The sequence below is a fragment of the Ochotona princeps genome, chromosome 13 (assembly GCF_030435755.1).
Source record: "Ochotona princeps isolate mOchPri1 chromosome 13, mOchPri1.hap1, whole genome shotgun sequence".
NCBI lineage: Eukaryota > Metazoa > Chordata > Mammalia > Lagomorpha > Ochotonidae > Ochotona > Ochotona princeps.
Window position 1 is genome coordinate 31,759,582 of NC_080844.1, and position 15,930 is coordinate 31,775,511.

The following is a 15,930-nucleotide window of genomic DNA, read 5'->3' on the forward strand; positions in this document are numbered from 1 at the left end:
GTCCCGGGGATTCGGGAGGAAGGCAGCGCGGGCTCCCGGAGTGAATCCAGGGCCTGGGAGCAAAGCGCGGCCCCAGCACCGTCGCACGCCGACCCCCTCCGTCTCCTCCCCCGTGTATAAATATCCCCTCTCCCACCCCGGTGCCACTTCAAAGAGGACCAGGGAGCGCGGGAGAGGGGCTCCGGGGACCGCGGGCGCGCCACGCCCCCCGTCCCGCGCGAGTTTGCATAAATAAACAAATCCGGGCCGCGGGCGGGGCGGGGGGAGGAGGGAGGGCCGGCGTGGGGAGATTAGTTTGGGAAGTAGCGCGGATTGCTCATCCGATCCGCGCGGTCGCCGCCACTGTGTCAGGTTACAGAGGCGCCCGGATTCGGCCCCTGCGCTCCTCGGCAGCGCCGCGGCCCGCTCTGCCCATGGGGCCCTCCATGTGCGCCCTGGCGCCGGGGGACTGAAAGCCGCCGGCCCGAAGACGCGGGACGACCGACGGCTCGGCCATCCTCCCTCAGAGCCGAGAGCCGAGTCCCCCTCGGCGTCTCTGGACTCGGGACATTCTTTGAAGTCACTTTTTTTCCTTCAGTCTGGTGAAAACTCGGTTCCCGCGGGTCGCGTCTCCCGGCTCTCCGCGTCCTGGTGCGGAGTTTTGCGTCTCTCAGTCGGGAGCTGAGGAGAGGGACGTTTGCCAGAGACCGCGCGCCCTTCCCTCCTGCCCCGCCGTGTGGATTGCGTCTTTCGGCGGCAGGTCTCGCCTTTATTTATTCTATTTATTTATTTATTGGTTCTTGTGACGCCCGGCGATGGTAGCGGAGAACGCCCGCAAAGCAGCGGCCGCCGGAGTTCGCGGCCCAGGGGAACTGAGTGCGCCTGGGACGGTGGCGCTGACGGCGGCGCGGAGCGAGCGCTGCGCGCGGCTGCCGAGCCCAGGGTCTTGCGGGCTGTTGGCGCTGGCCTTGTGCTCGCTGGCGCTCAGCCTGCTCGCCCACTTTCGGACGACCGAGCTGCAGGCCCGGGTGCTGCGCCTGGAAGCGGAGCGCGGGGAGCAGCAAATGGAGACGGCTATTTTGGGACGAGTTAACCAACTGCTGGATGAGGTCTGTACTCTTTGTTGCTGGCTTTTATCCCTCCCCGCGGCGCCCCCTCTCGCAACCTCCAAGCCCTCCACCAGCCAGTGCCCACGGGAGCTCACTCTCCACGCCGCCCTGCGCGCCCAGGGCACGCTTACTTCACCTGCGGGGACGTGAGGGCACACGGCATGGGCCGATGCCACCCTTTGCTAGCCACTGGGAAGATCCGGCCGACTGAGCTACGTTCCGCGGTTTCCGTCCCCCGGAGGTACCCTGAGCGTCCGGCGCGGGGAGCGCCCCGGGCGCGCAGGGCAGGTGGAGGAAGGCAAAGGACGCGAGACGGCGCAGGGAGACGGGCGTGCACTGCTTCCCTCTCGCTCGCTTGCTCACAGGATCCTGTCGCAGCAAAGTGATAGCCGCCTGGCTCCCACGCAGTGGGAAGCTTTGCCCCGCCAGGCCTAGCTTGCTGAGCAAGGTGAACCAATCTCTTGGCTTGCTGGGGTTGGTGCCGCCTGACTTGTTTTGTCTTTCTGGGAAGAGGGAGTGAGTTGCAGGAGGGGTCTGTCTCTCGCAGAAGATGGCCTCCGGATCCGTGCCTAAAAAGGCCAGGCTCTGAATGTGTTTGTCCTGGCCCTCTTAGCCCTGGGCATACATAGACTGCATTTTCTTGTCTCCTAGCCAGATACCCTATCTTGGGGCCCAGGATGGTCTCCATGCTCTGTGCCTGTGTTTTTCTGGGAAGTGAGCAGTGAGCTTTTTCCCTGTCCCCCAGAGTTCCTAAGTAGATTAACCGCTGTTGGTGTATCTCTTAGCCATGAGAGTGCAAGCGGAGAGGGTCCTCTGAGCAGGGTGAAGACGTCCTCTTGTGCTGCCCAGGGCTGGTGAGACCGGTGATTTAGTGCATGGGGCAGCACAGAAAGTCCACAGTCCAGAAGAAGGGGAGGACAGGCTGGCAGGGACCCTGCCGGGAGGAGAGCCTGAAGTGGCTGCTATGGGCAGTCTCCTTGCGGGGGGGGGGGGTATCTTATCTGTTGGTGGGGTGTGTGTGTGGTGTGGACCAGGAAAGAGTAAGGTGGTAGAGTCCAGCCGTATTGGCTTTTTGAGTTCCCTCTACTGCTTAGGAGCTGAGCAACCTAGGACCAACTCTGAGCCTGCATATAGCAAAAGTCCACATTCAGCTCTGGCTGTGGGGGGCGCTGTGGTTATCTTGATAAGATGCAGGCATCAGGATATACAAGTTCTCTACAACCTGGCTCCTCTCAGGTGCTCTGTCAGGCCAAGGCTGGTACCTGCCGGAACCGTTCTCCCGGGGGAGGGGGGGTCAAGCAAAGGAAGATCACCGGACCAGAGCAGGGAAGGCATTCTCAGGGCACGTTTCTGGTGCTGGGGGTACAGCTACGGCTGCTGCTGGCAGCTGGTTCCCACACCTTGCCTGGCCCCAGGGAGTCCAGAGTGCTTCTCAGGCTGCCCACAGTAACCTGGAGCTGAGCTGGGCTGGGCTGGGCTGGGCTGGGCTGGATTGGGGAGCCAGCTCAGCAGTGGAGCAGGCAAGCAACCTTGGCCAGCTAGGTTGAGCATGCAGGAGGGACTGACTGTACTGTGGAGGGGGTGTCAGAACAGTGACTGCTCATGGGTCAGGCACCTGGCCCTGAAGGTGTAGCCCACTCCTTCTCTGCCCCCTCACTCTTCTCCAGACCCTCTGGCTGTCTGCACTGGCTCCTTTGCTTTCTCTCCTAAGGCTTAGCTGCCTCAGGGTGCAGGCTCCTTGGGGTTTGCTGTTCTAGCTGACATGCTAATCCCTCTACTGCAAACTGTAGCTTCATGTTTATGCTACTGACTTTCAAAATTCCCACCTACCAGAGCTGAGAGACACCTAAGGCCCAACTGAAGGGACACCCATTACACAGAGGGGTGAGCTGAGATCCATGTGACCTCCTGCCCCTTTCTTTGGGACCAGAACTGAGCTTCTTGTACAGTGGCCTCGCCACTGGGTCCTGCTGCCTCCTTGGGTCAATACGCAGAACATATTCAGAAAGGCATGCTAGGAGCCAGCATTGTCAGAGACCCCTTCTGTCCTAGACTTTATGGCATGAAGGACCTAAGAGGAAAGACACAGTGGCCGTGTTATGTGGACAGTGCTACAGTCGAGGGAGAGATGGAGTCTGGAAACCAGAGTACATGCAATGCAATCATAGAATGGTAGCAAGTAAGGCTAGCCTCCTGGGAGAGGATACCAAGGGTGAACAATTGTCCAGACTATATAGGAGTGAGGACTGTTTATGGAGGTTGGAAGCAAGAGGGAAGGAGATTGTCTTAGGAGATCTGCATCAGAGTAACTGGAGGTAAGGAGGGCAGTCCCTGGCATGAGGCCTGAAGCAAGTAGAGGAATGAGGTCAGAACAAGGAAGGTGGCACAGGCCAGAGAGGACCATGACCTGGAGCAGGGGTTGAAACGGGAACAGAGAGAGGAAGGCTGTGGCTGTGGGACCCCAGATCAGCAGGAAATGGTTGGAGTGGGAGTGAGGCAGCTGCTTGGGTAGGGAGGCTAGGCCCACTGGTCCTGGGGCTCCTGGAGGGGCTCTCCAGGCTTGCACCATCCGTGCAGCAAGTCGCAGTCCAAGAATCTCCATGGAGATGCGATACCATATAAATCTAGGCTGTTTGGTCACTGCAGCCACATTCCAAGTCCTCAGCAGACACCTCAGTGAGTGGCTGCTATCCTGGGCAGGGCAGACAGGAGACCTACACTCTGTCTCAAGAAGTTCCTAGCATTGTTCTCCCTGCAACTTTGGGGCTTGCAACCAGAAGGGGCTGGCTGCACAGCGGAGAGGGTGTTTGAGAGCTCCGAGTGCTGACAATAGGCACCTGGCCCTGGGGTGTAGCCCCTTCCCACTTGGTCCTCACAGCTTTTCTAGGCTTTTGCTTTCCAAGGTCAGAGTCAAGGGCGAAGGAGAGCAATGGGCGAGTCAGAGATGGGGGAGACAGTGGCTTTATTCTGAGACTATCCGCAAGCTACTGTGCAGAGGGAGGCACCCAGTGGGCTCAGGCCTGTCACCGGCTGTACCTCCCCCCCGGGCTTCTGCCCCTCCTCTAGAAAACCCAGGCCTGCCTGGGATTGTACTGAAAGGTGCCATCACTGGAGGTCACACTTGGGACCCACGGGGTACCCACAACAGGCTCCTAGAAACTGGGGCTCCTAGGCTTTGGAGTAGGAGAACTGGGCCACTTCCTGAAAGGCCTAAAGGAGGAGGGCCTGAGAAAGACAACCAAGGTGGGCACAACCTATGCAGTGGCGTGGGGGCAGGAATTTAGAAGCGCTAGTGCTAGGCAGGGGCTAGAAAATGAGTATGCCAAGGAGAGCCCAGAGCCATGGATTGGGTAGGGTGGGCAGAGCAGGGAGGAGCCCTCTGATGGCTCTGGTGGCTTGTGGGGAGCCAGGAGTGGTGCAAGCAGACCCCAGAACCCAGGAATCCACCCCACCCTCGGCAGTACTCCATCCCGGGTTGGGACCTTCGCTGAGCCCTCTGGCTGCCTTGGATTTGATTAGATTGCTGGGAATGTCCCAAATGGAGGCAGTCAGCTGACACCTAGACTTGGGCAACGGGCGTGCAGCACTGAGAGAAGAGGGAGTGGGATGTCAAAGAGGCCTGTTTGTTGACTGGGGCCAGGAAGGAGGGCAGGGTCTGGAGTCCACTTCAGCTGGTGCTGGCAGCCTCCCCCAGCCTAACAGTAAGAAATGCAAGTAAGAAATGTGGAAACTGTGGAGCGTCTGGGGTGCAAGCCAGAGGCCAGGGCTGTGCACATATTGGCATAGCTCCTTTATTCCCTGCAACTTCCCTAAGGCCTGCAAACACCCACTGCTCCATTTCACAGATGGGAAGACCCGAGTTGCTGTCCATCCCCACCCCCTCGCCCAACCCACTGTGATCCTTTCTGCTTGGTATGGAGGGATCTCGTGGAAGACAATGTGGTTGAAGCTTCCAGGCTAAAAGATTGAGGACTCCCAGGGCAAAGGGCCTTTTGTCCCTAAAAATATCAGCTGTCCTAGGACTTCTCATACACACATATATACGGCACGTCCGGGGTGGGGGTTATTTTGGGGAGAGAGCAAAGCAGCAGATAGAATCGCTATTGGGAGCTCCAAGGACAGGAATGCTGTTAGCGCTCTTCCCAACTCCATGCCTCCTTTGACACAGCGAGTGAAGTTCAGTCCCCTTCACCCCCACAGCTGCCCTGCTATGCAAGCTGGTATCATAGGAGCCAGGGCTCAGACCCTGCCCTCGGCAGTCATGTCTCCACGCACTCTCCCTGCTAGTTGACTTACTGGGCCAATTGCTGTGGTCCCTATGGCCATGCCCGCAGCAGACATCGCTAATCAATTGCAGCACAGTTAATTTACAGAAAGCCTCCGGAATCCTTTTCGATATGTTGCTCTTGCTAGTGAGAGTTGACTTCCAGCTCAGTGACTCTGAGTTTTGTTTTATTTTTTTCCTTTCCTCTTATTTTAAAATACAGAGAAGCACTCATGTTGGAGAGAGTCAGAGGCAGTTGTTACAACTTTACAACTTCTGTAAAAGCCTTTAAACTAGCAGGTGGTTCCCACCCTTATGGAAGCCTCATCCAGCAGCTGAATCCTTCAGGAAGCGTGGGAAAAGTGATCAAACCTGTTCCTGTCCCAACCCCTGTGGCCCTCTTTGTCCACTCCCAGAAGGATGCCCTCTCCCCTTATTCCTAGTCATGTTAGCCTGGCTGGAAAGGCTTCTCCAGCCACCCTCATGCTCCAGGGCTCTCGCCCCACTCATACTTCCTACAGTGCTCTTCCTGGCTGTGCCAGACGCTTGGCTCACGTAAGGAAAGCCAACAGAGCTGCTGCTGCTGCTGCCTCCCCTCATCCCAGACTGGGACCAGCACAGGGGCCAGCACTGTTGATCACATAGCACATCTTTCCTGTGGGGCCTATGAGCCTCAGAATCCTTCTCAACACAGTATTCCAGGTGGCTCCTCCCAACCCAGCAGCCAACGCACCAAGTAAAACCTGCTGCCCACACCACAGCTCAGCCCACATACCTTGCAAAGTGTCTCTCCTCACTTGCCTTTCTTTTAAAATCATTTTTTTTTTGTTTATTAGAGAGGCAACAAGAGAGAAAGGAGGGGGGAGAGAGAGGGAGAACATCCTCCCCTCTTCTGGTTCACTCCCCAAATGCCTGGAGGGTCTAAACTTGGTTTCAGTAAACCTCAACCCAGGAGTCAGGACTTCAACCCAAGCCTTCCACATGGTTGGCAGCAATCCCGTCACTGAGGCATCACTTCTGCCTTCCAGGGTCTGTGTTAGACAGAGATGAGGCAGGAGCAGGAACTAGAAGCTGCCTCACGTGCTCCAGTGTGGACTGCAGGTGTTGTCACCACTGAGCCAGATGCACATCCCTCTTCTCTGCATCTTAGTATCTTTGTGTTTGACCTTACCCAGCCCAAGGGCAGACAGAGGGGCTCCTTAGTCTCTGGGACCTTTGCTGAGTGTCGCCCAGGACTTGGCATATCCTGGGCAGCCCTCACCGATCAGTGGTTGATTTGCACTCCCCCTGCTGGGCTCCAGGGAAAGGTCTCAGCCTGCTGTGCCGTCCCTCCACCCCCAGCCCCGCACCTTGCTCACTCCAACTCCAGAGCCAGCTGCAGGCTTATACCCTTGAGTGGGGAGCACACAGTGGGAGAGGATTACTACCTCTCCTGCCTAGGAGAGCATGTGTAGTTCAGTGTGATGCCTTTCCACTTGGACAGAGCCACTGGGGACTGGGGTCTTCATCCCATGCCTCACCCCCATGGGCAAGAGCTTCCTCTTCACCTTCCCAGGTGCCTGGCAAGCTTTCTTGGGTGGAGTGCGAGCCAGTGAAGGGGGTCAAGTTCACAGTTTTGGGGGCCCAAGGACCCGTGTGCAGCCTGGTGCTGGTGAGATAAATGCATGTGACACTGTCCTCACAGGATCAGGGTAGGTTCATCAGGAGCCCTAGCAGAGCCAAGACAGGGCCCGTGTCTTCACTAGCAGCCGTGTTTATTGAGTTCTTACTGTGTGCCAGGCATCACTTGGAGAGGTTTACATCTGTGGATGCCCTGCGTCCTTGCTCTAATGCTATGATGTGGCTACTACCTCCTTCTCCCAGAAAAGAAGATAAGAAACTTTCCCATGACCACCGAGCCAGTGAGTCACAGAGCCAGGCTTTAAACCCAGGCTGAGTGGCACTGCAGCTGGCAGTTGGGCCCCCTGCCACCCTGGCATGTGCCCAGTACCCCTCTCACTCTGCCACTGCCTGCCCAGGTAGCCAGGGCTGGGGAGACCGGACTCATTCAGGCTGGCTCCCATGGAGGCACCAAGTGTGAGCTGCTGTCTTTGTTGTAAAAAGGACTCTGAAGCACCTGCTGTGTCTGGTCTTGCTGGCGAGGTCCTGCAGAGATGCCCACGTCCAAACTTGGCCTCCTGGGATGGAGAGGCTCAAGCTGCTCTCCTGGACTCCTGACTGGCTGGCTGCCCAGAAGCTGAGCACAATCTGGGGCTCACATATAGGCACAGAGAGGTCCTCTGGGCCAAATCTTTGAGCCACAGTTTCAGTTGTATCCACTGACTCAGGCGTTGCTTTGCTTCTCTCCTGCCTGCTTCTGTTTTACTGCAGAATCTCACTGTCTGCCCACCTGTATCAGCCACCTGGCTGTCCGCGTTTGCAGCAAACTGGGGTTTTGCGTCAATGAACTTGCTACTCTCTCCTCCTCCTCGCCTCAACTGTGCATCCTCCGAGGCTGGGATGGGCTGCTGGCTGCGTGAACATCATCTAGGAGCTTCCAGAACTCACCTGGCTGTCCCCCTCCCCTGTACCTGAGTGTGCATCCCCTGGGGTGGAACCTGGCAGGTGTTCACAAAGCCCTAGGGGAAATTGTGCTGGCACCCTCAAAGACAGAGCACTGTGCACAGTCCCATGGCCAAAACAGCCTGTGCCACCGGCTCTCAGCAATGCTCAGGGACTGAGGTTTGCAGTTTGGAGGAAGAAGTCAACAAAAGTGTCAGCAGTGGGGGCTGCCTTCAGGGGCTGTGGCAGTGAGACTGGGACCTTACATACCTGTGAGGGCACCACACAGGCCTCCGGTTCTGCTGTAATTCTGGTAGCTCATGAGTGGTCTTTGGAGATGGGGACACAGCAGTGTCCAGGAGCAACCACACTGCTCTTCCCTGCAGTGGCCCAAATGTTTCCTGGCACAGGAGAAAGATTAGTCCTGCCACCCCTTTCAGCTCTCCCTTCTTGGTACCAGAGCTCTGCACAGAAGGCCTTGGTGAATCACATGCTGTGCCAGGAATCCCCCACAGCAGCCTTGGTCCTCAGGCTTACACCCCTTCAGTGATGGGGAGCTCATTATCATGTGTAGCTGACTATTCAGTGCTTGCCCAGCTGGGGCTGTGAATGTCCAAGGCGTGTATTCTCTCTAGCTCATCAGAGCCCTGCTACTCTACAGCACCAGCATGGCTGGGAACTGAGCAGAAAGTCCTGCCTCCCCTACCCTAATTCAGCGGTGAAGGCCTTGCCTCCACCATGCCAACCCCAGACTCCGCAGCCGAGACCTTCTCAGCCTCGTACGTACCCGGCCTGTCCTCACTGTCCCTGCCTGCCCCTCCCCGGCCAAGCCTAACCTCCTGACTCACCTGCTGCCATCTACGCTGCTTGGCACCCCAGGCGGGCAGCTCATGATTGCAGTTCTTCTGTCACTCCTCCTCATGCGTGGGCGAGACCAGATTTTTTTTTTAACATGGTCCAGTGAGTTCCCAGGGCATGGCATTTGGGCCTCCTCTAGGCTCCACATTCAGAGTCCCCAATTCATGGTGGGACACTGCCTTGGTACTGCGGGAATGTAGACTCTGGTGCCAAGGGGCAGGCTTAAGCCCTGCCATGGGAGCTGGGCACTACACAAGCTGTGTGCCTGGGGTTTACCTCTGTACAGTGAGGTCCTGGATTAGAGCAGCTCTTCCTCACCAGAGTTGCTTATTGGACTCAAAATATTGAAGTGCACAGTACTTTGAGCAAAGCCCAGCAGCCTGGGAACAGGTGCTCCAATCTCCTTGAAAGCACAGACTCCTGCCACAGGTGACACCTGCCACAGGTGTAAAGCTGAGGGTCCTGGACCCTGAGTGCAAATCCTGCCTCTGCCCATCTTGGTGCTGTGCTGTCTTGCAGGTGGCTTCCCCTCCCTTGTTCAGGGCTTGCTGTGGGTGCTGAATAGGTCACTCTGCCAGCCACTCGCCTGTCTCCCATGGAGCACAGCATTGTATGAATGGTCAATCATGTCCGCAGGCCTGGACCACCCCCAGCCTGGCTGCCTGCTATCCTGAGGGCAGCTCAGCTGTGACTCCTGGATACCATGGCTAACTCTCTGAGAACAGTGGCTACTTCACGCAGATGCATGTGGCACACAGGCGCCCCCACTCTGCTCCCCCTGCACATGGTGGGTGCCCAAAACTTCATCTGTGGACAGGAAGAGAGAGGAAGGAGGCTGTTCCTGATCCTCCCTTTCCATGCATCAAGTGTATAAGTAACCCCGGCCACTGGCACCCCTAAGGACCTAGGTCCTACAGCAGCCTGGTGCCTGCCCATGGAGTCATTTCTGCAGCCTAGCTCTGCCCCCACCTCCCTGAGGCAGCAGCAGGGCGTGGGGTCAGCTGGAAGGGAGGACTTCCTCCTGTGGAAGCCAGGACATTTGTGCAGGGTGGGCACATGCCTTAGTTTCTGAATTAAGACTTTCTCTGAATTGCATAGCCCCAGGGCTGTGTCTGTCTGTGGCTCTGTGATGCAAGAGGCAGAGGCAGCCCAGGATGTCCGCTGGAGCCTTGGGCCATGGGAGTGTGTGATTGGGCGCCAAGGCTGTGCACTCAGAAAGCTGTGGAAGAAGACAAAACCAAGTGCCCCCCGGCCCCTAGTGCAAGGCCCTGGAAGCAGAGTAGATGAGTCCAGTTTTGGCAGTCTGCGCATCTTCACTTCCTGGTTTCTTCTGCTTTGAGACCACCCTGCTGAGCTGCTGGGCCTGTCCCCTGTGACTAACCCTCCCCTGGGGCTGGCCTGCCCTGCAGTTCATGGAGTTAGCACCAAGCAGCTTCTCATGGAAGTGCCCTCCAGGCCCATCTCCATCTGTCTGGCTGGCTTCTGCCAGAAACCCAGCTTGAGCCCCTCTCCTCCTGGGACTGCAGGGATGTCAGACAGGAGAGGCAGACTTACTGTCACTCATTTCTAGTCTTGGCTTGGAGACACCAGAACCTGTCTGCTTGGCCTCAAAGTGCCAGCTCTGCCTCTGACAGGGCAGCCAGCCAATGAGGGGTGGGGAGAGAGGCAGCCATGCTGCGAGAGGCCAAAAGAGCTGTGGCAGACAAATCAGGCACCTGCTGCAGGCCAGGCGCTGCGGTCAGGACGCTGGCACAGGTGCCGGATCCCTGCCTGTTGTGGTTAGGTCAATGGGCACCTCCTCTTCTTTGTAATTCCCGGTTCTCAGGTTCAGAAGGCAAGGCTGCAGGCAGGAGCCTCCTTACCCTCCTGTGGTTGGTGGGGGAAGATCTGAGTGTCCCACAAGGGGAAAAGGAGCTTGGCACATGTGGAAGACTTGACCTATGAGGCCAGGCCGGCATTTCTGTAGCAGGTGGGAGGAGGCAAGGCTGGCCTCAGCTTGAGAGCCAAGTGGCCTTCACTTGGAGTGGCAGGTGCTCGGCGTTGCTCACATCTGGTCCCGATGTCTGTTTTCTCATCTCGCTTTCCCCTTCTAGCTTTCCTGTGCTGCTCAGTGGTACACCACAGTTTATGGATGAAAAGCTAACCATCAGAGGGTTGTGACTTTTGTTAGTGAGAGAGAGCTGGGACTGGACTCCATGGCCCTGGCACTGCCCAGTGTACGTCAAGCTCATGTCAACTCTGCCAGTCATACTTGTGGTCATCCTCCAAGACAGGTGGCTACTGGTGGGAGTTCCATACTAATACCCAAATGGCGAGTTGTGAAAGGCTCCGTGTGGGTAGCTGTCACTCTGGGCACCCTGTCCTGCTTCCTAAATCCCACCCCTCATTGGTCAGGGTTTCCTGCTTTCCAGCGCATCTGCTGCTGTGTTGTCATGTTCAGTGTCAACCCTGACCCCATCACTAGGCAGGCAATAGGAAGTGCGGGTAAGAGCAGTTTCATGCACATTCAGAGCTCCCCACCTCCTCTCTCTCTGGTTTGCATCTCCTGCCCTCATCCCACCTCATCTGACAGAAGCCCAGGTTGAGCCAGGGCCCTTTAAGAGCCCTGAAACTGAGGCCCAGGGAGGGAGTGGCCCTAAACCCAGGCTGGCTGCGGCTGCATTCTCTGGGGGGAGTGAGTGGCTGCCTGGTGTCTTCCCTTTGATACTGATACAGGCATTTTAATAGCTGGACCCAGCAGGCGGCTGGTGTTTCAGTGCTGGCCATGCAGGGCATTCCAGGGGGCCCCTGGCTGCCAGTGGGGCTGCAGCAGAAAGTGCCTCTTCCCCAGGGTGGCTGGGGGTCCACTCCAAAACCTTAGAGACTTTGCCACCCATTCCCTACCCTCCACGCCTCAGCCTGGGGATTTCTCACCAGGAGACTTAAACTCAGGTGCCTAAGGGAGCCAGGCTGCTGCTCTCAGTCGGTGAAACTGGCCACAGCGACATTGGCTCTCTGAAGAGGGAAACCACCACACAGCTCCACCTGTGGCCCAGAATGGCCAGACCCTGCTTTGTATAGGAGTGACCAGGAAGAAGCAACGGGGCAGTTCCTTATCTGTAAACAACCGACATCCCTGCATGCCAGGCCTGGGGCAGGCGCAAGGGTTGGGATAGCAAAGGACTCACAGTGTCCATGTGTTGGGGCGAGTCCCATGCTGGTGGAGAAGGGAGGCAACACAAAAGTCAGAACGTACACACATACATGTATACACACACACACACACACACACACACTCCAAAGGAAAAAATGAAATAAGGAGGAGGTAGGAAATACCTTGGCAGGGGAGAGGGTGTGACAGCAGGCAAAGATGGCCTTCCCAAGAATGTGTGAAGTGCATAGCTGGGAGACCAGAAAGTGCAAAGGCCCTGTGGCAGGAGAAAGCCTACCAGGTGTGGGATATCAAGCAGCCAGCACAAACTCTGTGGCTGCTGGGTTGAGCCTGGACTGTGTGGGCAAGGGCAGGAGCAGCAGGCCCACGAGGTTGTTATAGTCACTGGGCGGGGAGATGGAGGTTGTCTCGATGGTGGTGGTGGTAGGCTCAGCTCCTGGGTGTTCCTGCAGGGAATGGGAAGTGGGATGAGTGCAGGAGGCTCCAGAGATGGCTGAGCTGTGGCAGTGGCAGGGTGTGTGTGCTGTTACCTGTGGTGGCACAGTGAGATGAATGTGAGTCTTGAGTCACAGCACCCAACTCGGGACCGGGGCACAGGGAGGGCTCGGTGGACATCGGTTCACTCTGGACCAGGTAGAAGCTTCCCGATGCTCCCTCCCCACCACACATCAAACGTGACACTTGCTTCTACAACACCTCCCTGTGGACCATCCTGCATGGCAATGTCACACGGAAAAGAGGGAGCGAATGCTGGAGAACGGCTTGAAGTTGGCTGGCTGCTCACCACGATGGCGGCAAGGCAGGCAAGCAGGCAGTACCCTGACTGTGATGGGTCATTGCCAAGTGGTTTGCACAAGCTACGAGTTCAAAGCCCCCCAGTCCTATAGGAGGGATTAGAAATGTGAATTTGTGTGTGAAACTACCTGCTTCAAAATGCTGGCAACTAATTCAATAATAATAATAATAACAACAACAACAGCTATAGTAATCACTGTACAAATGAAGTATGCTCTGAAGCCAGCCACCTGCTTCCAAGGGAGGCCTAGCATTGGAGCATGTGGGCTCCAGTTTCAGGACTGTTCCTCACCTGGCCCAGGACCCTGGCTAGGCCGCAGGCCACCCATCGGATGAGCACATCCACAGTGCAACATCCCATTGGCTCTGGTGCTGGTCTGGCCCATTTTGCCACTGGCATCTGGGGAGAGCCCTCCTGTAAGGCATGTAACCCATGGCCCTTTATGCAGGTGTGGGGCATGTAGGTTCCTGCCATGTATGTCCCTTTTGTAGGTGATTGTCCCTTTACAATGCTTTCAGGGTCAGGGGTGTCCTCTTGGGTGTCTCTTACTCTTTGGCATTCTCCGATGGGCTCAGGGATTTGCAGTTGGTGAAGTTTGATGGAAGGGTGTTGAGGGCCTTCCCAGCCGCTCTGCTCCCCACCTGCACCCAGCTTGCCTGTGCTGGCTTTGGGTGGAACATCAGGAAACCAAAAGGCACTGTTCCTGCCTCAGGATTCATCAGAAGCCCAGAGCAAGATGGGGGCAATTAGCAGAGAGCTGAGGAAAGCATGTAATTGTGATCCTGAGTTTGGGAGTACAGGAAGGCCCCAGCTGGGTGACAGGGTCCTCCTGGCCTGGGGTTAGCTTCTTTTCAGAGCACTTGGAGGATATCATACACATGAGATTACCAGGATGGGCCTGCTGCTCTGCTTCTGATTATTAGACGCCTGGTGGCCAGCCTTTGATCCAGACGTGGTCCACCTGCTAGCTCTGAATCCTCGCCCCTTTTTGTGGCCCCTTCCCCTCTTGCCTCCCCACCAGCCATTAGAAGCTTTCCAGGGCCACATGATTATGAGTTCCCAGTGACACCTCTTTGCTGTTCCTTGTACAGAAATGGAAGCTGCATTCGCGGAGGCGCCGGGAGGCCCCAAAGATGTCTCCAGGATGTAACTGCCCACCAGGTAAGCAGCCCTGCCAGTATGTGAGGTCGGTGCTCCCAAAATGGGCACCTACAAAGGGCCACACTGTCTGCATTGACTAGAACCACTGCTTATCATTCAAATATGACCATTCATCCACTCATCCACCCAAGAATTCATCTATCTATACATCCACCTGTGCAGTATGCATTTTTTTCATCCATCTACCTATTGTTTATTCACTCATTCATTCAGAAATTCTCCTCTGGGCCTGATTCTTTGAACCAGGTTGTGAGGAAGTCAGTTAAGGAAATGGTGCACAATCCTGTCTGGAAACCACGATGTGCTGTGCAAAGTGGAAGGAGCCTCTCGAGGAGGGACCATGCTCATCCCCTTCCCTTTTGGGTCTCACAGCAAAAACACAAAAATGTGAGCTCCCCAAATGAATAAATAAACAATGGCCTTGGGATCTTCCGATTTTGTCTGTCCTGGTCAGGTGGTGTAGGGCCGATGCATGTTCCATGTCAGCTCACTCCCATAGAAGCAAGACCCAAACTAAAGATAGCAAGAGGATGTGGTATAATACAGCTAACCCATCTGATCTCAGCTTGTGTTCTGCATTTGTCAATTACTCGCCTGTGGAGGATGTCAGCTCTAGAGTTCCTTCACTGTGTGTGCTTACCTACCAGTGTAGTCCCAGGTACCTGCTGTGGGCTGGACACCCGTCCCAGGTGTTGGGTTCAGGTGCATTGTTAGCACCAAGGAGAGGTGAGGGTTCATGTGTGATTGTCTCGAGATTCCAACCATGAGAAAGAAAAATGAGTGAGTTTCATTGTCCCATTGAGTAACCAAAATCAGCTGTGCTCCTTTGCGGGTGGGGACGGTGGGACCTAGAAAAGACTGGGGAGTGAAATAACGCATTTAAGCACTCACAGAGGGTTTGCCTTGCTCAGCACCTCTGCCAGCCCACAAATGGCTTCCTCTATACTGCCCACGGGCGGGTGGCATAACAGGCCATTCTGGTAGGTCCTCCTCTGGCCAGAGGAACTGTGGGGCCCCACTGACCCTCACCCCAGGTCCCCAGGCCAGGGAAGAGAGACCAGAGGGTGAGGGGGTGACATTCACAGCAGAGTGAGTGTCCTGGACTGGGGGCTGCCTTGGAGCGGTGAGAGCTTGAGGGATTCTGCTGGCCCCAATGCAGGGGAGGCTCATGGGGTTAATTAAAGGGCGTCCAGAAGCCCTGGGATGCTCTTTCCTCCTGGAGACCCTGGGATCTGAGAACTCTTCAGGAAAGGAATGCCAAAGTTAATTAGATGAGCTGGGAGTGCGTGGACACTTCCAGGTTCCCCCAGCAGCCCACATTTCCAGGGAGTGTCTGGTGTCCCTGCTACAACCAACTTATACTGGATGTGTCTAAAGTGGGAGATCAGGAAGCCCGGAACACGCGGGTTCGGATGTCACCTCTACTGCTTATTGGCTGTGCAGCCATCAAGTGCTGTTGGGCCTCATCGTGGATTCCCTGTCTCCTCCAAAAGATGAGCATCACAGGCACCTGGGGGAGACTGAGTAAGGTGACCCTGGAAAGGGCTCACTTAGTGCCTGGTCCCATTCCTCTCACACTGTTGTAATTTCCCGCATGGCCTCACACACCTGGAATTGCATGGGCATCCTTGTGCAGTGTGGGTCCCCATGTCCATATTTATGGCCATGCTGAGGCTTGCCCGTAGCCCTCCCCTGCCCAACTAGGGAGGCATGGCAGCTGTCACATGTCCTTCAGGTTCCCTGCTTGTCACCAAGTGGATGCCAGGGGGTCTTGAATTTGTGCTGTGAGCATCTGGGATGTCTGGGAGCTGAGGGAATGGGAAAGGAGGAGTGGCACAAGGGAGGATGGATGAGCTCTTGTTTCGCCCTGGATCCTGGGATTCCACATGAGAACAGGGATCTCTGATGGCTAGAAGAGGGGGGCATGAGAGCAGGGATACCCTGGGGCATGGGAGCAGGGATACCATGGGGAGAGGGTAGGCCTGGGGAGAAGCTGATCTTCTGTGGGGAGGGGGGCACCATCAAGACCATGCTGTCCAGCATGGGAAGATGGATATTCCTGGGTGTGGAG

The 15,930-nt window shown here is 56.4% G+C and overlaps 1 protein-coding gene across 1 annotated transcript in view; it reads left to right on the forward strand.

Annotated features, from left to right (window-relative positions):
• Nucleotides 1-301: 301 nt before the first annotated feature.
• COL13A1 (collagen type XIII alpha 1 chain) overlaps nucleotides 302-15,930 on the forward strand; it is a 117,051-nt gene continuing 101,422 nt past the window's right edge. Inside the window, exons 1-2 of the mRNA XM_058671916.1 lie at nucleotides 302-1,088; nucleotides 13,790-13,879. Of these exons, the coding sequence (XP_058527899.1) occupies nucleotides 795-1,088; nucleotides 13,790-13,879 (384 nt within the window). The 5' untranslated portion in view covers nucleotides 302-794. The remainder of the gene's footprint in view (nucleotides 1,089-13,789; nucleotides 13,880-15,930) is intronic.